Source organism: Carlito syrichta, unplaced genomic scaffold (assembly GCF_000164805.1).
Source record: "Carlito syrichta isolate Samal-C Ts95f unplaced genomic scaffold, Tarsius_syrichta-2.0.1 Scaffold309324, whole genome shotgun sequence".
Classification (NCBI taxonomy): Eukaryota; Metazoa; Chordata; class Mammalia; order Primates; family Tarsiidae; genus Carlito; species Carlito syrichta.
Window position 1 is genome coordinate 110514 of NW_007253420.1, and position 23399 is coordinate 133912.

General features: G+C 42.3%; 1 protein-coding gene across 2 annotated transcripts in view; it reads right to left on the minus strand.

Annotated features, from left to right (window-relative positions):
* Positions 1-4179: 4179 nt before the first annotated feature.
* Positions 4180-23399, minus strand: part of HS3ST5 (heparan sulfate-glucosamine 3-sulfotransferase 5) — a 165114-nt gene continuing 145894 nt past the window's right edge. For both annotated transcript variants that reach the window (XM_008067167.1, XM_008067168.1), the window contains 2 exons: positions 9112-9250; positions 4180-5901 (listed from right to left, as the gene is read on the minus strand). In XM_008067167.1, the coding sequence (XP_008065358.1) occupies positions 4968-5901; positions 9112-9218 (1041 nt within the window). In that variant the 5' untranslated portion in view covers positions 9219-9250 and the 3' untranslated portion in view covers positions 4180-4967. The remainder of the gene's footprint in view (positions 5902-9111; positions 9251-23399) is intronic.

Consider the following 23399-nt stretch of genomic DNA (forward strand, 5'->3'; position numbering starts at 1 on the left):
GTTCAGTTGTAGGAAGCTCTGGTGCAGTTTCCATTCTTTTTTCTTTTCTTTTTTTGAGACGAAGCCTCACTCTGTCACCCAGGCTAGAGGAGTACAGTGGTGCATTCATAGGAGCTTTAAACTCCTAGACTTAAGTGATCCTTCTGCCTCAATCTCTTGAGTAGCTGGGACCATAGGTGTGAGCCACCAGTCTAGGCCTTGCAGTTTTCATTCTTATCTTCTGCCTCCTGTGACTTATGGCCAACTGTCCTGCTGTGGTGGGTTTGCTGGTCTTCTTTGCACTTCATGTTTTTACTCTCCTGTTTTCCTCACCCTGGAGTACACTTTTCCTGTTTGTATGCTCGGTGACACGTGACAATCTTTCAACATGGCCTCATCGAAGCTTTCCATGAATCCTCCAGGCCAAGTAATTTGCTTTTTTCCCCCCTGTAGCTTCTAAACTGTGACTCACCTGTTCACATCACTAATTCTGCCTGGTGTGGTAACATTGTTATTTGGTGCTGCTAGAAATCTCACCTTTAAAGAGATGAATACATTTATTTCCAGGACCTAGTGTCAGATGACTTGGCATGCAGCAATCACAAACTCTTTCATTGTTTATACCCAGACCTTCAGGCCACCCTGAGTGCAGCCTGACCAAGGAAACAAGTGCTTTTCAGTGGGTCTTAAAGATGTTCTCTGGTTCATCAGACAAAAGCAGAGGTGTGTGCATTTAGACCTATAAAAGGGGAGGCACTTCTTTGAAAGTGTTACTGTTGGGAGCTCCTCACCTTCTGGGCAATTGTTTTTGAAGGGGGTAACCTGAATGTTTAGAAACAAGAAACTTTTTCGCCAACAGCTCCCAGAACTCTGGTAGACGGAAATGGCTCCTAAGTTCCACTGGTGAACTAAATGGAAAAGGCAGCAAGCCTGCCACTGCCTACCTGATATGGCCTACAGGTCTGACTTTGCCACTGAGCCACCTTTAAATAACAGGCACTTGTTTTTGGAATACCCATCAGGTGCTTTCTACGGGAAATGCATATTGCTATCAGTGCAGTTCTGCCTTCTCAACTCCCCAGTCCGTTTTGAATCATTGTGAACCAGCATGCTCATTCCTAACAGGTGCAATAAAATGTAATTGAAAAGACACTTTCAAAAGCATAAATGTAAAGAAATTGTTTTTGGGAGCAGTGTAGTAAAGCATCATTAATTAGAACTTTATGAAATGATCATATATTGGCCTAAATTTCATTCTTATACTTGCTATAAAAGAGAGTTGAGCTATAAAAATTGATAAACAGATGTTAGGGGTTTGGTTAACCCACTTAAGGGGACAGACTGCTTTGAATTACTCGAATAATACCAATTTGGAAAAACAATATGCCAATTAAAAGACTTTTATTTGGTAAAGCAGGCACAGTTGGGTATTTTCCAATATATTGTTAATATAGCTTCTCTCTTTGTTTACTTGGCAATAATTGCAATAAATTTGTTTTTAAATGTTCTATATTTTTACCTTGTTAGACCAAATGGCTAAGCTTTTGCTGTATTTAGACATTTTAAGGGGGAATTTTTTCCTCAAAATTTCCTTTTTTCCCTAGACTGTAGATGGTTATCCTCAGTAGATAAGGGAAGACGCTAGGAACACCTGAAATTCCCCATCTCTGGAAACTTCTCAAATTAGGCTCATGAAGGCAATTTGATTTAGCAAACAGCTGCTAACGTTATAGGCAAACGTTATGGGCAAGGCTGGGGTTGGATGCACGTGTCCCTGGCTCCCACTTTCCCTTCGCTGCAATGCATTTGCAGTGTCCCAGGTGATGCCTGCATCTGGTACTCATGTTCCAGGTGGGCTTCATCTAGGTGGGCTTGGTGCTCCAGGCCTTGGGGTAGAGCCTGGGCTGACAAAGCATGACTCTTCTCACCCCTTGATCCACCAATAGGAAAGAAACTGAATCTAAACTCAGGCAGGATAGCCTCGGGAGAACTTACAGCCTTTGCTGTACCACATGCTAAGCACTTACCTATTCTCTACTGCAGTTAGTAAGAAAAGTCAGTACCTTCATCAGTTAGGGGTTTATGTGGGTGGTTTCAGATGACTAGGAGACAGACTTGGAATGTGAGGATACCTGTTCAGAGGTCTGCATGTTTCTTTTCTTTCTCCTTTACCTCTCTTGGGCTATTTGTTAATGATTACGATTGGGATTCCTTGGCTTCCGAAAATGGTGTAGTTTCAGTTGTCTACTCCAGCAGAAGCTCCATTGCGGCTCGAACAGTTTTCTCTTGACAGCTACAACTGTTTCACAAAGCCATGCGGACCACCACATTTCTGGAAGGAATGCAAAGTGGTCATGTCCAAGAAGTCACTTATTACGGGAGCTGGAGGGGAGCCACTGTCATGAACTGAAGATCTCCTGGAGGTCTGTTGCCCCATCTGATGGCAAAGGACACGTTTTTCCAACAAGGAGGCTTAAAATCTCCAAGGGAGGTATGCTGTTAAGTCATAGCATTTTAATTTTTCTCTGCCTAGCTCAATCAGCAGTGAATCGTGGCTGTTTTTATCTGTGAAATGAAACCTGCCACACCCCAAATCCTCTAAAGGTAAGTTTCTTGCTTTGGGTCCTGTAGGGGAAATGTCAAGGTTTAAGATAATTCTCAAACATAGGAAGTGAAAAAACGAGAAATCACGTGGTTCTTCCCAGTCCCCAAATTTGAAGAAAGACTAGCACACTGAGCTAAAGGTAACACATTATAAAAATCGGCATCAATCAAATAGAATCTTAGAATAAACTCTGATATACGTTACTGGTAGCAGTAGCAAAGTTTAAGCAACACTGGTAAAATAAAAGAGGATTCCTGAGAAATTTGAATTCATTGACTTTTTTTTTATTCCTCTATATGAATCTGGGAAAAAAACAAAACCAAAAACACACCATTTTGCAACTTTACTGGTGCAATACTTGGGCTGAGTTTCTAAAACGTCAGTGTTCCAATGGGGAATCATTTGACAGGTACTGGTACAAAATCAAATTAGCCATATAGGGCTCTAGTAATACTATTATGAAAATAGTGATAATACAGTGATAATGTACTCATGGAGTTGACTCTTAGCTGAGAGACTATGCAGGGAAAATCTGACCCCAGGTTCCTTCCTGACTGCATTCCTGGTTTAGGGAAGAAGCAGCTTAGACCTGAGGCTTTCATTGGATTGGTCACACAGGAAGGGAGGAGCCTGCCTGACTGGCGAGAAGTGTTGGTGTCAGGCCTGTGTCATGCTGAGAGTCTTCATATAGTGACCTAGGCTGTGGCTTGAGAAGTAACATGTACGACACAGGAGGGGAGAGGGCTGTTTATTCAGAAAAAGTTTACCATCAAGTCACCGGACAGGATAGAGAGCTTGTGAGAGAATACACACTCATTACAACCAGAGGGGAATTCATCTGAGGTTGCTAATCTCCCCAGGTGCTTGCTGTGATGTTGAACAAAACTCTCTCAAATGTCAGCCACTGGATTGGCAACTGGAATTGTGAAAAAATCATCTTTTTTTTGGTTGTTGTTGATACCTCTTTCCATATTTTCCTGAATTATATTTAAACATAATACAATGTATCTGATGTGGGTAAGACACTAATTTAGCATTCATTTCTCTGGATGGAAATATGAGCCATAAACGTTTGCATTAATAATAGAAACACTATGCAATTTGATCATGTCTGAGCAGGCGGATCTATTTTCAGCTGAGAGAGAGTCCTTAGAGTCTGTATTCCTTTTTGAAGCATCAGCAGCTTCCAGTACAGAGGCCACACAGCCTTCTAATCTTATTTAATTTCTCTACTGGTCTGACTCTGATTAGAGGCTCAAATAAAGCTGTGATTCCGCTATGCCTTGATTTGGTAAAGAATTCCCCGTCTCCTCCCGGCATAGCCGCAACTACAAGTAAATTAGTTGATACAACGCTGAAGCAGAGCAGCAGTAGGACTCTTTGAGGTGGCTATTATACTTGATTTCCAGATGGTTGAGGTTTTTTTTTTTTTTTTTAAATATCCTCAACCTCACTTCATAAATACATTTTCACAAGGATACAGAGATCCAGGGGAGAAGCACATCTTTCCACACGCTCTCATATACATATTAACAGTTTCTGTGTTTGAAGCCAGCAGGGGGCATGTAAAACAAAATGAGTAAAAAAAAAAAAAGTGCACGTAGAGTAACTTTAATCCATTCCATTTTAAATACCACAATAAATTTAATTTCCACAATAAATTAAATAGCCATATTTGGTTTACAAAATAGAATTACTTAGTGTGAAACCAGTATTTACACCCATATACACTATGTACACGGTGTTTTTTCTGTTAACATACAACATGGAAGTAAAGGACTTGACTTTCCAACATGTGACTGACATGCTACACGTGACACATGGTCCATACAATAAAACAATAGTGCAAAATCACCACGGGGACTTTGGAACAGTGTTGATTTTAGGAGATAAGACATTCTTTTAAATAATAAGAAAATAGCATTTTCTGTGTTCATGGCACCAATTCAGCAACTGAATTAAAGAGCCAACTTTCCCATAGAAAAAAAATGCATCACTGGATCCTCTGCTTTCTGAAGCCTCGAAGCCATTGGTACGTTTTCACACATTTATCTTTTGGCGTAAATCTATGAAAATGGCGGGTGACAGATTCTGAATCAAAGGAAGACAAACTCTGAGAATAGCTAGAGTCACTTTCCCCGATACCACCACCTCTTTTTTTTTGTAAATAGCTTAAAAGTTGCAACTATGCAGACAGCAATTTTTTTTTGTAAATTTTCAGTAGGAAAAAAACTGCTCTTATATTTGGTCACACACTGCGTACGTACACATATACATGGAAAAATGACTTGGATAACTGTGTCTAGGAAAGGTGCATATTTTAATCTAGAGGAGACATTGGGTACCTCCAGGCACAACACACAGTGTTGCATGGCATGTGACTTTAGGGCCAGTTCAATGTCCTCCCGGTAATCTGGTAAAATTTTTGATTGAAAGGGTGAAAGAATTTGCGCAATTTGGTAATGACAGAGGGGTCCACTTCTGGATGAATGCGCCCCTTGCTGCCCGCCAGGCACTTATTAAAGATAATGTTAAATCGCAAGCAATAAAACCCTCGGGTCGCGTTGAAATACAGATTGTACTGACTTATCCTGGGAGGGAGGTTCAGGAACTTCTCCACGAGCTGAAGTTCCGGCAGTGGTTCCGTGATGAGGCGGTCACCGTCAACGACATGAAACTGCTCAATTGGAAAGTATTTCAACCATCGCTCCAGATGCTTGGTGTAGATGCTGGTCCTCACTGCCTTATATTTGGTGTTCACTTCGCAGGTGTTGGGGTCTATGGCCAACTTCTCGAACTTGTAGTAGGTCTTGTTCTTCCTCTCCTTCCCCTCCAGCACCTGAGTGTAATCCGAGATAGCTCTCGTGGTGGGCTCCCGGACAATGACCAGCAGCTTGATGGATGAGTTCATCTTGTAGATCCTCTCGGGGACCTCCTCCGTGATGAAGTACGCAGGGCTCTTCTCGATTGTGATTTGCTGAGGGTAGGAGAAAGGCATCTTTTTCCTGTACCACTCCATGCCCTTGGCGTAATTCTCATCATTGTCAAAAAAGTGGATTTCCTGGGAGGCCTTGACCACCGCTGGGTGGAGGTTAAGCATCTCCAGCAGGGCCCTGGTGCCTCCCTTTCTCACGCCAATGATGATGGCCTTGGGGAGCTGCTGGACCAGATCATGGAGGCGACCCTGCTCCCTGGAAGCGTTGCCCTTCCGGAACTCATGCAGCAGGCCACGCTTGGACTGCAGGGCACGGATGGGGAACTCGACCTGGCTGTGGGCACTACCAAACCGGCCTTCAATGGGGCAGATAGGTTGGAGCCTGCAAGCAAGAGAGACACTTTCAGAAGCTTACGGTGACTGACGTCTCATGTTTTTGGTGCTCCAGCCATATCAAAACTTATATGCACAAATAAAACCACTGCTTCCCAACTCAATGCAATCCATAATGAACATATGTTTGGGAAATCTTATTTTAAGCAATACTGTAATAAATGGAGCTCACATAATTGATGAGTTTTTTTTTAGTGCTCCTTAAAATTTTTATTCACCAAGCACTTAATTGACTACAGCGTGTACTTACATTCACAGTACAGGATAGACAAGTGACACCAGCCATACTAATGGCCTTTTAACAGCTCACCAGCTAAAATCATTTGGAAAACGTGAAAGGCAGAAGATAATCATCTTCAGCAGAGGCTGAAGGGCGGCTAGGAGGCACGCGTTTTTGGTTTTATGTATTATTTTCTTGCAGCTCTGTAGTGCTCATGGGGCTCTTAAAACTCTGTGAGATATAATCTGAAGAGAGGTCCCAGTCTCTGCCCTGGGCTATTTGCATCATCAACCTGCAGAATTCCAACTTTGGCACTCACTGAACTTTTCATTCTGTGAGCATCTCTGCCCTTGGCCTTGGGCATAGGCAGTGAAGGACACTATTTCTTCTGCCTCTCTTTTCTCTTTCTAGCTAAAGATGTCAGGATTGTTTTTCCACTTTGTTGACTATAAGATCAAATCCCATTGCCATTCACAAAGGCTGTTTATCACCCACCACACCTAGGACCAGAAATCACCGAGCCCTGCCAGACCAGAAACCTCAGTGCTGCCTGGCCAAGTCCACTTAAAGCAGGGCCTCAGGCTCACAAAGAAAAGAATATGATGGATACAGCCAGAGAGGGGGGTCTCCTCTTGGGTCTTACCCTGAATAATGGATGGCCAGCCTCTGCTTTTATCAGAGAGAAAGATGTGGTAACAGTCACACTGATATTGGACTGGAGTGACTGTTTAATCTGGCAAGTTGCTCTTGGTGAGAAATTCATTATAATTTTCCTAAGTTGATCTGGGAAGGCGTTTTAGTTTTCTTGCTAGAAAGAGATAATATCAGTCAAAATGGCCAGTTCCTCCAATGGGAAACCTTCTAGTTGTTCTAAGATTGGAAGTTTGTGTCTCCCTCTCTGTGGCAATGAGGCTATGACTATTTTAGAGAAACATGATTTTTTTCAGTAAGTTTGTTAGTGTGATTATTATGCTAAGGCTCTAAATGGAAGATTTAATATTTCCAACAGATACATAGTCAAAGATGTTTTTAATTGTGACATTGATTGTGATATCACAGATTCATCTTTTAGCTCTTCTCGGGTTCTGGTTGAAAATTAATCCCTAATTTGCATCTGTTGATGGATTTCTCTTCTAAGTCCCTAGAATAACACTAGTATTGTCCTTAGGAAAAATGAAGAAATAGTCACTCAAATTCTTTTCTGTAGGGCTTAATTCTCTCATAGAATCCCAGCTGAAAGAGGCTGACATAGATAGTCTCTGCCTTGTTGGAGCTGAAATAGAATTTCTCTGCTTCTAGAAAGGCCCATATTCTTTCTTTTCTCTCTCTACTTTCTTTTCTCTCTCTACTTTCTAGACTGGGAGATCCTGGGAGAACAATTCTTTTTGGACTCTCTAACTCAAGAAAGGGGATGAGAGTATGAGAAAAAGTCATACTCTTTCCCACCTCCTAAAGCACAGATTTTGTGCATGGGTCTAGGACTACAAATCTTACAACTTTGGAAATGGAAAGGGCAGTAGAAGTCACTTTTGCCTCCTTCCCAGAGAGTGGGGTCAGCAGTTACTGGAGGGGGTGCCCACACATGCATCAATATCAGACATCATCTGCTCAAACTCTCAAGTGGGAAGTTTTGAGAAAGCCCACCAAGCAAACTCATTTCTTATAAAAGCTAGCCTCTTAGAGACTAGAGACTGGATTGAAAATGAACAGAATCATTTTCCTAAATAATGCTAGTGATCATTAGATCAATTCCTCAATAAAAAGTAAATGATTGGAAGTGAATTAAAGGTCAGTTGGAAGAGCTGGACAGAAAAGTTTCATTATGGACACTGGACCATGGTTGAGCCTCCAGGCTTCTCATTAATGACCAAGAGTAACTTTGGACTTGAAGTCAGTGATAAGCTCTAGTTACATTGTCCTCACAGGTCATGGCTCGTGAACAAGACATTTACTTATGAATTTTGAACTGAAAAGCTTCATAGCAGTTCACTTTGCCAGTCAAAATTGACTGGATGAAGGTAAACAAGGACTATGTTATTTCTGAATATCTAAGTGATGGGATCTAGGATTAGCCTAAATTTTGGAAGGAAAAGGAAAGCTGAAAGAAACAATTTCCATTTTAAAGTGTAGCTGTGTTTTCACTGACTATGAGAATTTAACTCAGGGAGAGCAGACTTCAGTCTTCCGAGTGCGATAATTAATTTTAAAGGACAAAGATGGAAGCTTCATATTTCAGAAGGTAACTTCTCTATACCTGCCAATCAGCCCAGACATAGAACAGTCCAAAAACATGGAATGGGAAGCCGGCTGGTGTGGCTGGGACTTCTGCAGGCTGACTAACTCTCAACCGTTTGCCTGTTTTGAACTGAACCCCTCCTCTGTCACTTTCTCTCATTGGATTTTCCATTGCTTTCTGTGCAATTATTCTGAGTGACAGCCTCTCCTCTGGTCTGTTCAGCTCCTGAAAACCAAAGCTAATTAACACAGTGAAAGCTCCCCAGGCCTGAAGCCATCTTTCCAGGGCGATGGATTGCAAGCCTGATGAGCCCTTTAGAGACTCCTGGTAACGTGAACGCTCCTGATAGCACATTAATTGTCCACTCATAAATTTCAAAATGAGGACACATAGATGCATCATCACTGAGCTTACCACAGCTGGACCAGCAGCAGATGCACACAGACCACACGGAGCTCTCGGAAATGACATTTTGACTGTACACAGCTTTATCCCTTCTCTGAGAACAAGTGCCCATGCACACAGAATACAAATGTGTCTTGATGGAACACCTTGGCTTGAGCAGCTTGGATGTCTTTCTTTCAAAGACTCAATAAATCAAGAGCAATATTGCAGAAAGGCACATTTTTGGGGAGTTTTGAGAGAGAAAAACCAACAGATAGACTTAAGATGATGTCCTAAGGAAGTTTGAATCAAGACTCACTTAAGCTCACACGGGCATCAGTATGAAGTCAGGCACCCACCTATCCAAGCTCCCAACTCTGGCGACTAGATACAGGAGACTCCCAAGGGCAAGGCTTCCCAGCACCAGCAGCTTCTGTCTCAGCCACGCCTGCTGTTTGAATAGCATGGCCCTCCATCAACCTTCAGGACTGCGGCAGCCTGTGGAACAGGACAGACAAACTCAACAGCAGCCATCACCCACGGGCTCTGGAATGGTTCAGAGGCAGCCAGGAATGGACCAACAGGCAATCAAGAGACATGATATGGAGAACAGACCCCACAGTAACTGCGACAGTATTCAAGACATGACAGGTGTTCTGCAAAACTTACCTTTCTTTTCCTGGCCCAGGTTATAAGACCCAATACTAAACCTAGGGAGAAGATACCTACGCAGAACCTGTTAGACAATTGCCAAAGGAAATTAGAGTGCATGTGTTATAACATACATAGTATGTACATGTGTGTACGTGTGTGTGTGTGTGTAATGTATATGACACACAGTATATCATTCAAAGTATACTGACAAAATGAGAAGCCTAAGCCTTACCAGCAGGGCAAGTGTAAACTAACGCCTTGACTTCACAGTATCAGGGTGAAGGGTGAAATCCCAGTTCAGTAAATTGTGGTTCTGGGCATAATAGAGACATACTTTACTTACATATTTGTGTTGTGTTTTAGTTGTGAATGGAGGAAGGGGATGAGATCAAGATGGCTTCTGTACTGCCTGAGGATGTCAGTGGCCACCGTCAGGGACCCCATGTTTGAGGACAATGGCTCTGAGAAGCCTTGTGTTTCCCCTCAGTTCCTTTGCCCAATCCTAGGTCCTGAACACTTGTTTGAATGACATGCTGTTGCTGCGTGACCTCCTCTGGCTCTCCATGAATTTAAGCAGGTTTGGTGATGTGGGGCTTACTTTTACGTCATGAAAGAAGCTTACCTGGTGACTTTGTTCTTCTAAAATGAGGCCAGCTGGGGAGTGCAGGGCTTTTCTAGTGCTCTTATTAAGTTTTGGGGGAAAAATGCAAGCTCCCAGTTCAGCCTTTCTTATTAAAAATAAATCCAGTTCCCCTTTCAAGATAAGATTACTTGCTTCTTATTGAAACTCAAAATAGTAACTCAAGAAGAGGGAAGCTATAGCAATGAGTCATGGTGGGAAACTGTCCTGCTGCATGGCATCTCCGTATTTGCAACATAATGATGTTCTCTGTGCCAAAGAGATACACTACGATTGATGGATTGATCTATTCACTCATTCACCAAGAAATCACTGGACACCAATAGCATTTTCAACTATTATTCCAGGTTTATGGGAGGGTCTAAAAAGATCCTGAAAGAGTTTTAATCCTTGGAAAATAGATACTGTAATTAGGGAATTATGGAACAACCAGAGATACAACCCGACTTGTGATGGGGCAAGAATTAATGTCAGGGGAAGAAAATATGGACCATCCAGAGAACACAACTCAACTCATGAAGAGGCAAGAATTAATGTGAGGAAAGAAAATATGGAATGGGGCTTCTGGGCAAGATGGTGATGGAATAGGTTGGGATGTGAGAGTCTCTGCAAAAGTGAGTGTCCATAAAGACTCTGTGTGAGTTCTGGTGGGTGAGTGAAAGTCCATCAGGGGGGAGACACGAGTTCATGCACCTGGGGCTTTCCTCTGGAGGTGACTGCAACCCGCTACTACCCTTAGATAGGAGCTCCCAGCATGCAGGATCATCTGGCATTCTCAGGCCTCTCTTGAGAGGTGGCAGCAGAAAACTGTGGTCCCTTACCACCAGGCACCCAGCCTATGCCATCACCTGCAGCAGCAGACCCAGCAGGAGCAGGAGGAACTGTGGAGAGGGCAAGTCACTGAAATCTGGAACAAAGCCCCAGGGCAGGTGACTAGATGCTGAAAGGCACCACCTTCTCAGTCCCCATAAGGGCAGAGACCTTCATTGTCCCGCCCAGCTCCTCCCAGCCTCCAATCCAGGACCCAGAGGCTATCTATCCTTTCATCAGACTTGGAGAGACAGATACCACTTCCCCATGCTGGAACAGGTAGAGACACATCAGGTCTGAGTGGGAGACTTGACAGGAAGCAAGCCGGGTGAGTCAGGATCTGATCCACCCTCCTCCCACAGTAGGACTGAGACATCTGACCCATGCTGAGAGCAACCCTATCAGCCTGTGCTGATAGCAGAGGGGAGGGGCTAGAGAATGGAGCTGCTCCTTAAGCTTGTGGCAGCCAAGAGGAACCTGGAGTTACAGAATCGGTCAAGGAGTGAGTTTTTTTCTTGTTTGTTAGTTTTTTTTCTTCTCTCTCTCTTTCTGTTTTTGTTTACACTTTGTTTCTGTTATTTTAATTTTTTTTTTAGGTTTTCTGTTTGTGTATGGGTACTTTTTAGGGAGAGTACACCAACAGGGAGGCTTTTGTTTGCTTGCTTGTATGATTGTCTGTATGCTTTTGTTTTTGTTTTCTGTCTTTGTTTGTTTCTCTGTTTATTCGTTAGTTGGTACACCTATCTGTTTTCCCTCTTCTTCTTCTCTCTCTCCACCTTCCTTTTGTCTTCCTCATTCCTTTTTCCATTCTTTTCCTTTTTCTTATCTCATTTTTCTTTCAGGGGCAAACGGACACCCTCATTGCATGGACAGGGTGTAAGGCAGTGGGAAGTGGGTTCCAGGGAGCCCACACACCTGTCAGTAGTAGATACTGGGATCTGCAGATAGCTTCTGAATCACAGCTCCCCTCTTAATTAAATATCAAAACTGCAAAAAGCACAGACTCCCTCACCCCCAGTCCAGCTTCAGAATTGAACAGAGCCAGAGGATATACATAAGAAAGAATAGGAGATTGAGCAAACGGAAATAAAAGCTATCCCCCCCATCACTGAACAACAGAATTAAAGAAGAGGTTAAAAAAGGGAGAGGAAAACCTACACAAATGAAGAAAAATCAAAGGAAGAATATGTGTCTCACACAAACTCCTGCGAGGACAGCCACTGAGAACACAGACTTCGGAAATCAAACAGTGAAAAGCCCCAGAATGACTGGTCTCAAACCACAAACACAGATAGCAAGATATTAATAGAGAGAATAAATAGAAATGAGGAGAGACAAGACAAAAGAATGAAGGAGTTGATAACTGAGACAACAGCAATCAAGAATACAGCGAATGAAATAAATAGTAAACTGATAAGCACGGAAAGCAGAATTAACCAAGCAGAAGAAAGCATCTCAGAGCTTGAGGACCAAAATGAGGAACTAACCCAAACTGTTAAAAACATAGAAAAGAAGCTTAAAAAGACAGAACAAAACATCCAAGAGATGAGCAATTATATCAAGAGGGTAAACTTAAGATTAAATGGAATACCTGAGGTAGATAGAGAGACAGAGACCACCCTGGAACAAACATTCCATACAATTATCCAAGGAAACTTCCCTCATCTCATCAGTGATACGACCATTCAAACAAGAGATTTAGAGAACCTCTGGAAGACAACAAGTGAGAAGACTGACTCCTAGACACATAAAAATTTGCCCACACAAAGTAGATATAAAAGAAAAAATCCTAAAGGCAGCCAGAGAGACAGGTCAGACTACCTAATATGGAAGACCAATTAGAATAGCAGCAGACTTATCTACAGAAACACATTGGGCTAGGAGAGCTTGGAGCCCAATCTTCAAAGTTCTCAAAAACAAACAATTTCAACCAAGAATTACCTACCCAGCTAAGCTAAGTTTCATTAGTGATGAAGAATTAAAATCCTTCCCAGACATTCAACACCTAAGAGTTTATGCTGCCTCCAGTTCAGTTATACAAGAAACGCTTAATAAAGTATTAAACACAGAAGAATGGAAAAAAGACCGACAACACCCTTCCCAAGAATGTGGGAAAAAGATTGAAAATTCACATGAATGAACCCCCAAATCAAAAGAAAGTCAACAAACAAATAAACAGCAGCAACAACAACAAACTCTATAAGGACATCATGACAGGGATAGACTCTCACATCTCAATAATTTGCCTCAATGTGAATAGACTAAATGCATCACTGAAAATACATATAATGGCAAATTGGATAAGATATCATGATGCAACAATATATAGTCTCCAAGAGACTCATCTCACCAGAAGGGACACTCACAGACTCAAAGTAAGAGCATGGAAAACAAAATTTCAGGTGAATAGAACACATAAGAAAGCAGGAGTGGTGCTGTTAATATCAGACAAAATACCCTTTATGCTATCAAAAATTAAAAAAGATACATAAGGTCACTACATAATGATAAAAGGTTCAATTCACCAACAAGAAATATCCATCTTAAACATATATGGACCGAACATAGGAACACCAACTTTCATAAAGCAATTTCTAGGTAAACTAAAAAAATATATTGTCTCTAACACTATCATAGCTGGGGACTTAAATATCCCTTTAACAGCCCTAGATAGATCATTAAGACAAAAAATCAAAAAGGAGATCCAGAACCTCAACGTGATGCTTGACTAAATGGACTTAATTGATACCTACAGAACACTCCACCCAACAACCACAAAATATACATTCTACTCATCAGCACATGGAATGTACTCTGGAGATCCAGAACCTCAATGTGATGCTTGACTAAATGGACTTAATTGATACCTACAGAACACTCTACCCAACAACCACAGAATATACATTCTACTCATCACAGTATGGAACGTACTCTAAGATCAACCACATCCTTGGCCATAAATCAAGCATAAACAAATTCCATAAGATTGAATTACTGCCATGCACCTTCTCTGATCACAGTGCGATAAAAATAAATATCAACACCAACTAAGTTCCACCAAAACCCACAAAGATATGGACACCAAACAGCATGATGCTGAACAACTTCTGGGTCAACACAGAAATCAAAACAAAGATGAAAAGATTCCTGGAGACAAATGAAAATAAAGAAACATCTTACCAAAATCTCTGGGATGCCATGAAAACAGTACTAAGAAGGGAATTCATATCACTATGAACACACATGAAAAAAATGGAAAGAACACAAGTTAACAACCTAACAAATTACCTAAGGAAGCTGGAAAAGCAAGACCACCCAAACCCTAACTCCAGTAGAAGAATCCAGATCACCAAAATAAAAGCTAAATTCAGGATATAGAAGATAAAATTATAATCCAAAAAATCAAATCAAAATCTGGCTCTTTGAAAGGATAAACAAGATTGATAGACTCCTAGCTAGACTGACCAAGAAAAAGAGAGAAAAAATCCAAATAAACACAATAAGAAATTCAAAAGAGAAGGTCACAACTAGCCCTGAAGAAATACAAAAGATTATCAGAGATTACTATGTAAACTGTATAGAAACAAACTTGAAAACCTAAATGGAATGGAGAAATTTCTGACATCACATAGCCTCCACAGGTTGAAATGAGAAGAAATCAAGACCTTAAATAGACCAAGAAAAACCCCCCAAATCATAAGAAAACTACCTACAAAAAAATCCCGGACCAGGTGGCTTTCCAGCAGAATTCTACAAAACATACAAGGAGGAACTGATACCAATTCTATTTAAAGTATTCCAGGCAATCAAGAAAGATGGAACTCTCTCCAGATCATTTTTTGGAACTAAAATTACATTGATACCCAAACCCAGGTAAAGAATCAATAAGGAAAGAGAACTACCAGCCAATATCCTTGATGAACATAGATGCTAAAATTCTCAGCAAGATCCTAGCCAACTGGATCCAACAAGACATCCAAAAAATTATCCACCATGACCAAGTAGCCTTCATCACCGGGATGCAGGCTGGTTCAATATCCATAAGACCATAAATATAATTAAATACATCAACAGATGTAAAAACAAAAGCCACATGATTATATCATTAGACATGGAAAAAGCATTTGACAAAATCCAGCACCCCTTCTTGATAAAGACCCTTGAACATCTAGGCATAGATAGAACATACCTCAAAATAGTAAGAGCCATCTACGAGAAACCCACAGCCAACATACTGCTAAACATACAGAAACTGGAACCAGTTCCCCTGAAAACTGGAACAAGACATTCCCACTCTCACTCCTACTGTTCAACATTGTCCTAGCTAGAACAATAAGAAAAGAGAAGGAAATCAGAGGTATCCAAATAGGAAAAGAGGAAGTTAATTTATCCCTCCTTGCAGATGACATGATTCTGTAACTCAAAAACCCAAGAGAATCTATCAAAAACCTCCTTAGACTTTTAAAGGACTTTGGCAAAGTCTTAGGGTATAAAATAAATGTGCAAAAGACAGTCTCATTCCTATACACCAACTATAAACAAACAGAAACCCAAATAAAAATCACAATCTCATTCACAACAGACACACACACGCCTACACACACACACACCCCCCACACACACACATGAAATACCTTGACATCTTCCTAACCAGAGAAGTCAAAGACCTTCCCAATGACAACCACAAAACACCGCTCAAATAAATCAAAGATGACACAAGAAAATGGAAAAATATTTCACGCTCATGGATTGGAAGAATCAACGTTGTTAAGATGTCCATCCCACCCAAGGCAATCTACCTATTTAACGCAATATCCATTAGATTACTGGTAGCATTCTTTTTCAGACCTGGAAACGACAAAACGGAATTCATCTGGAAACATAATTGACCACAAATAGTCAAAATAAACCTTGAAAAACAAACAAAAACAAACAAAGAAACAAAAAGCCCTCAATACAGGAAGCATCATGCACCCAGACTTTAAGCTTTATTATAAAACTACAATAATCAAAACAGCCTGGTATTGGTAGAAGAACAGGCATATAGACCAACGGAACAGGATAGAGATTCCAGAAGCAAAGCCTCAATTTCTCAACAAACTCATCTTCAATAAAGCCTCCATCACCAAACACTGTGGAGAGGGGAACCTATTCAGTAAATAGTGCCGGGAGAACTGACTGACCACAAGACCCCTACTTATCATCATACAAAAAAATAAACTCTAAATGGATCAAAGAGCTAAATGTAAAACAAACTAGAAGGACCTTAGAAAATGCAAGAGACACCCTTATGGAAATTGGAACTGGCAACCAACTCCTGATCAAAACCTCAAGTGCCCATGCCATAAGAGATAAGATAGACAAGTGGGGCCTCATCAAATGGACAAGCTTCTGCAAAACCAAAGAAACCATCGAGAGAACAGGGAGATAGCACATAGACTGGGAAAAAATATCTGCCAACTGACAAAGGCCTAACATCTAGGATCTGCAAGGAGCTCAAACATGCTGGAAAAAAAAAAAAATAGTCCAATTACAAAGTTGGCAAAAGATATGAATAGACACTTCTCAAAAGAGACATATGAGCTGTCAATAGATACATGAAAAGCTCAACCTCACTAGTCATCAAAGAAATGCAAATTAAAACTACACTGAGATATCACCTAACTCCAGTCAGGATGGCTGTCATCAATAACTCAATAAATAACCGATGCTGGAGAGGATGCAGTGAAAAGGGATCACTTCTACACTGTTGGTGGGAGCGTAAACTAGTATAATCTTTGTGGAAAACAGTTTGGCTATTCCTAAAAGATCTAAAAATCGACCTCCTGTATGACCCTGCAATCCCCTTACTGGGATTATACCTGGAGGAACTCAAATCACTCGATGAATTGGATACCTGCACACGCGTTTTATTGCAGCATTGTTCACATCAGCCAAAACATGGAACCTACCATGCTGTCCATCAAAAGAGGACTGGATAAAACAAATGTGGTATATATACACAAGGGAATATTATGCAGTCATAAAGAAGGACAAAATTATGAACTTTGCAGCAACTTGGATGGATTTAAGGTCTATAATACTGAGTGATCTATCACAGAAACAAAGAACCAAGTATCATATGTTCTCACTCATAAGTGGACCTTGAACAGCTATTGGAATACTATAAGAAAGTGATTGGCAGTAGTGGGAATCTGCTAGGGGGAGAGGGGGGCACACCTTATCAACAAGGGTACCTGCATAACGAACATTTGTATACTAACCCTGAATTTACCCCACATCTTTAAAATTAAAAATTAAAAAATTTTTTTAATGGAACAGCCAGAGAACACAAAAGTTATGCTTTTTTGTGGAAAGTGCTAATGAATGGGTGAGGAGTCGCGAGAAGGTGCCAAAGACAGGAGGTGAAGCGGCCTTCTTCCAACTTAGTCAGCAGACGCTCACACCTGAGGTGCTGGGTCGCTGTGTGCTGCGGAGAGTTGAGGTCACCAGACAGACGCATTCCTGCCCAGCATGAGTCTACCGTCTAGTAGGGAAGACATGTCAAGCCAGTAAACCCACATGAAGGATTCAGATTCATATAGACATCCAAACTGTAGCACGTGTGAGCCAGGAAACCCTCCTATAGGATGAATGAATACTACACATGACAAGACAGGTGGCCAAGGAAAGTTCCAGGAACCAGCGAGAAAGAGTGAGGGTGGGGGAAGCCTGCTCCAGCTTTCCTAAGAAGGGACCCTTGGCTGATACCTGGAGGAGGAGGAGCGGGTCTACCCTTGGCCGCTTGGAGGAGGAGGGGCGAGGAGGCAGGAGGAGCCAAGAGGTTTGGGATAGGTGAACCAGCAGCACACGGGCCAAGGAAGGTGCAGGCAGGGCTGGTTTGAGAAGTGAAGGAAGGCCAGTACTGGACACAGGTGGGGAGGAGAGAGAAAGACTAGGAACAGAAGCAACAAGGGAGTGGAAGGATGGGCATTTGCAGGGGATCTAGGAGGCTTGCCTTGTGTGTGGGTAAAACAGAGAAGAGATAGGGAAGAGGTGCAGGGCACTGAGACCCGCTGCGTGGCAAGGACACCCACCCTTCAGCAGCATGTCAGGAATTGCTTGGGAAAACCCCACAAGGCAGTGGAGTCATTTCCACTTCAGGGACAGGTAAAGTGATGCCCCCTGGTGTCCTCTCACCCACCTGTGATCACTCATCTCAGGTGTCACTCATGAGATGTGAGTCCCTTCATTGAGAGAGCCACCTCCTGCCTTGGGATGACATTGAAGTCCCCACTTCCACCCACATGGCTGTGGTCCCTGGGGATGCACAGAAATGGCTGCAAGGCACAGAGCAGGGAATCCATCCCCTGGTTAGAGTCTCCCTTCAGCAGCCCAGGGTCTCGGGGTTGGATTCTTCTGTCTCTTCTTTTCTTATATACCAGATGGGCCCCTTCTGTGCCCCTACCCCCTGCAGAGTGTTTCAGGAAGAATGAAATACAACTTCCACAAGTGACATCGTTATAAAGGTTTATTAGTTTATAAAGGATGATGTGTCATTTGTTTCTTAGCGTGAATGGATTTGATGTGTGTTTGCAGACAGTGGTGAGAATATAGCTGTCCTGTGGCTGCCAGGAGAGAAGGGAAGAGTCAGAGCCAGATATGCTTGCCCTGTGGCCTTGATGAGGGTCACCAGCCTCACACGGAGGACCGGTTCTGAGGGAGGCTGGGGAAGCTATCTGGCCTCCCCTGATCTTTACATGTGCTGCTGAAGTCTTCCTGTGCATAGCTCGATGGCACAATGCCTCATCCATTTCACTGGTTTCTGATCCACACATCTGTCTTTAGCTCCAGTCTGCCCACCCCATAAGGAAGGCATGTCCAACCCATGGCCTGTGGGCCACAGGTGGCCCAGGATAGCTAATCTTTCAGCCCCACACAATCTTTTAACATCTTGTGTTTTTTAGCATTTATTTTCTTCATGACCCCATGAGTAGTTCCATTTTTGAAGTTCACACTCACGCCTGATCTATGACATTGCTTTTCGGCAGCACATACATCTGTGAGCAGCTGTTTTCAATCATGAAACACATGGAGAACAAAATTTGAACAAACATTTCTGATGAGCACCTTGAGAACTCACTAAGAATTTTGACCACTTCCATCGTGCCAGACACTGTTAGATTGATTAGTCTTACAAAAACAAGGTCAAATTTCCCACTAATTTTATATTTTTCTCAGTTTTCTAAAATCAATGATAAAAAATATATAAAATAAGACTTATTATGTATAGATACTAACTCTATTAAGTAATTTATGTGCAGCCCGAGACAATTTCTTGGAACACGATGTGGCCCAGGGGAGCCACATGGTTGTCCACCCCTGCTGTAAGATCTGGCCTGCCATCACGGTCCCTCGTGAAGCCCACTCCAGCAGAGGCTCCAGGACACCCCTGCCCCCACTGCCACTGACCCCTTGCTCTTGTCATCAGAGCCACAGTGGAGCCTTTCATTTTTTCAGTGTTCACTGCTGCCTCATCCTATGTGCCTTGTCACCGTCTCCTAGCCATGGGTAGAACCGACGACGAGCTCAGAAGTTCCAACAGTGTACTGAATGGTGTCACGCCCAGAACCTGTCTGCTTCACCACACGAGCTGGTGTTTCTGTAAGGCAGGAACATATACCTGCTACCACCCTCAGATGTTCCAGCTAGATGGGTATGTGTCCCTTTCATATGCATCACTCCAGAGCAAAGCCACAGAACTCTATCTTGTTTTCTGCTGCCTTTACTTTCTTCATGCCCCAGTGTCAAGAAGAATCATTTCTCCTTAATTTCTTCGTGACTTGGCCCATCTGGGCACTCAGGGTCTCTCTCATTTCTTCACATTGGGGCATGTCATCCTTGGTCATCTCCTACAGCCCTGCATGACGCAATCCATCTTCCTTACATGCTTCCTTTCCGCAATACCCATATCCACTTGTGGTTGTGTTGGGAGCCGGTCGTGGAGGCCCACCTGAGCGTTGGGGGTCCAGGCGGGCTGCGGACCCTGAGACCACCAGGTTGTGTTCGAGAGCTGAAGGCCCATTCCCTCCTCCTTTCTTTGTTGTTTGGTATAACCCACTAGCAGGGACTTTTATGATCTAAGCATGAAGTTCTGAGAATATGACAGGCATGGCTGACTCTGGGGATCCGTTGTTCCCGTTTCTCACGGGCTGCAGTTTCAGCTTTAAACTTAACACAGTTCAAGCTCAGGACACATTTGGGAGCCTTATACATGATACAAGCTTCTTTATAAGATTTAAAAGTATATTTGTAGAATTAGTATATACATTTAGAGAGCTGTTTCCAGCTTTAGATGGTATAGATGATTATCTAGGGATACCAGAAATGGCCCAGCACGAACTTTGGACTGGGCCACATTCCTAAGGGTCCAGCATCCACTTTGGGCTGGGCTGCATTCTTTTAAACAGGTTCTTTAGCTACAATTAGTGTAGGCCTTTTTCTACTTATTATATAAGTTGAATTTATTTTATTCATAGAAAGTATTGTAGAATAGGTCATGCTATGCCAGGGAATGATGTTAGTTCAAGCGTGATCAAACATGATACTTTAAGGTTTTATAGAATAAAGCTAACTTTAGAAATTTCATTGTTCCCACTTTCTACTAATTGCAGTTTTGGCTTTAGTACTATTACAGTTTGTATTTGGGTTTTATTTTAGAAGCTTTATTGCTGATGATCAGCCTTATATATCAGGATTAGGAATTAGAAAGTTTATAGAAATTAAGATAGATACATAGGATTTTAGAATAGCCATTTTGTTAAGAGATCATAATCAATTGTTCCTGGAAATGGCCCAGCGTGATCTTTGGACTGGGCCACATTCTTTAGGAACTGGTTTGAGCTATAAGTAAGAGTTTTTTATAGTACAGGTAAAATTAGCACAGAATAGAAAGGTATTAGGATTTTAGTCAGTCATTAGGTGCTGGGTATGCATAAGTTTTAGAAGTTATTGATTATTAGGATTTTATGATGTTAGAATTGTTATATTGCTTTTGAGGAATATAAACAAATCATGAGGAACAGTGAGATAATTTTGGGATTGTCCTTCCTCATGCTTGGGAAAACGCCTGGTGGGTGGGGGACGCTCCTCACCTACTTGGCTTTGTGTTCATGTGAAAGTCTTTTGATTTAATTGGGATTGTCCTTCCTCATGCTTAAGGAAACACCTGGTGGGTGGGGGGGGGATGTGCCTCATCCACCTGGCCTTGTGTTCACGTGAAAGTCTTGTGATTTAACATGTGAAAATTTGGGATAAAAGACTCACGGTTGGTCCCAATAAATGACTTCTGCTCAATTTCACTGAACAGTTGTCCACTTTCTTTCTTGCTCTTTCTTCCTCTTTATATCTATCCCTCCATTTTTCTTTCTTTTAATATCTATCCCTATTACAGAATCGGCTTCTGCACTAGACAGAGTCCAGTCTCTTTCTTTCTCCCCCTTTCTCTTTCTTTCTCTTTATTTCTCCAGAATAATCGCCGACGCTGCCCCACCTTCCAGGGATCCTCTAAATCTCTGTAGGGACTAGCCCCCTGTATGGTTGTCTGTTGGATCAAGTCTGGTGTCTTCCTCCTGAAACCCCTCCCTTCTGAGGTCTCCTTGGGTTTCCCTCCTAGTCCCTTCAGCAGCCTCCGTGTGCCAGGTGGGCCTCTTCCCCATTTCCCACACGCCTTTCATCTTGGTTCTACTGTCAGCTTCCTCAGTCTGGAATGTCTCCCCTACGTCTCTGCCCTCAAGACTCTCAGATCCCACTGGTACCTTCCTAGGGAGAGAGGAACTGGAGGGACACCATACACTTTCTGTCAGCAGTAGGAGTGGGTCATGCCTACTGCAGGGATAATCACAGGACTTGAGACAAAGAGCCAGGCTTGTGAATGAGACTTGGAAGGTATTCTGCACATAAGGAGTGAGTGAAGTTATCAAGTGACCTCAGGGTTAAGCTCTGTCCCAGGTTAGCAGGTGGGAAAAAGAAGAACACAGTGACAGAGAATGTGTAGGCTGCTGAGGAAGTAATCCGAGATTTTGGGACACCAGCACAAGGAAACTGTCAGCCCCTGCTGCAAGGCACATATCACCCGTGGCACACTTGGGCTGTTAAGCCTGACTCTCCCTATGTGGTAAGCCCAGCTATTACCATGTGGGGTGAGCTACTCCTTCTGGTCCAGCCTCTCTGTGCCTGAAATGCCTTAAATGTACTCACTGGGGCTTTCTCTCCTGGGGATACCTGGTTTCTCCAGTCTTTGGATCACAGGGCTGGCCTTGCTCCTTGCACGCTACTCCCTCCAGTTATGGCAGAAGTAGTGCATTCCAGATCCTTCCCATCTACTGTGATGCCAAGGAGAACTGATATTTTCACTGGAGATCTCAACTAAACGAGCAAAGTTGTCCATGGTGGGGCGCAGAGACCTCTGGGTTGGGAGTCAAACATTCCCAGAGCCAAGTTCTAGTTTGTCTTTGTAGTGGAAACTTTTTGAAATTTGTTTGCCTCATCTGCAAAATTATGATGATAAAGTCTATCTCACAGGGTTGTTACAACGTGAGCATTGAGTAAGACAAGATTGGAGAGAACTTTGAGAACAGCTGGATATTTTACAAAATTGAAGCATAATAAATATCTTCAGGGGGCAGATGCATTAATTCCTGCAATACATTTGAAAGAGGAAAAGAGCAAAATGAATGCCATTCTCATGAATAGTGTAATTGGATTATGAAAAATAGAAGTCTATTTTTGTAATTTTTAATGGAAACTTGTTAGGCACTAAAACACTAACGCCATGCAAGATGGTGCATGCAGGCGTGTGCATGCACACACACACACACACACACACACACACACACACACACACACACACACACACATTCAGTCAATACTTCTCTTGATGAGCTGAAATCTCTTGGACTTTTTGAGAATTGAGGAAGCCAAGCAGGCAGTTTCTAAGGAAGTTCTTCCAGGAGACAGGAAGTGAAATCTCACAGAGTTTTGTTACTAGTCTCAGACTTTGTGTTAAGAGACAGCATCATAGTGGCCTCTGAATAAACCTTTCTCAGGGTAAACCAAAGCTGTCTTGTACATTTGAACATATCTTTTCAGTTTTCAGTAGCATCATGAAGTGCTCGAGTCTGCCAGGGTGGTGTCTTGAGAGCTGGGGCATTGATGCTTTTGGTCCAGGGATACAAGACAAAGAGAAACCACAGCATCCAATCCTTGTGGACAATGCCATTAGGTTGGGTAGAAAGTTAACTGCTTCTCCAAGCCCGAAGTAATGCCAGCTTTAAGGAACATTTTAATACTCTTTTTTTTTTTAGAGGAACATTTTAATTCTCTTTTATCAGAGCAGTCATACTGGTAATGGGCAATTTATATAAGATTAAAGTTTCTCTTATTTCTTTTTATATAAAAAGGTTAAAGACCTATAGTGACATTTAAGCACCTTCATCTTTAGTTTTTAATCTCTCAGAGTCTTTCATTTGCGTGCCAAGAACAGCACAGTTATGGTTTCTTCAG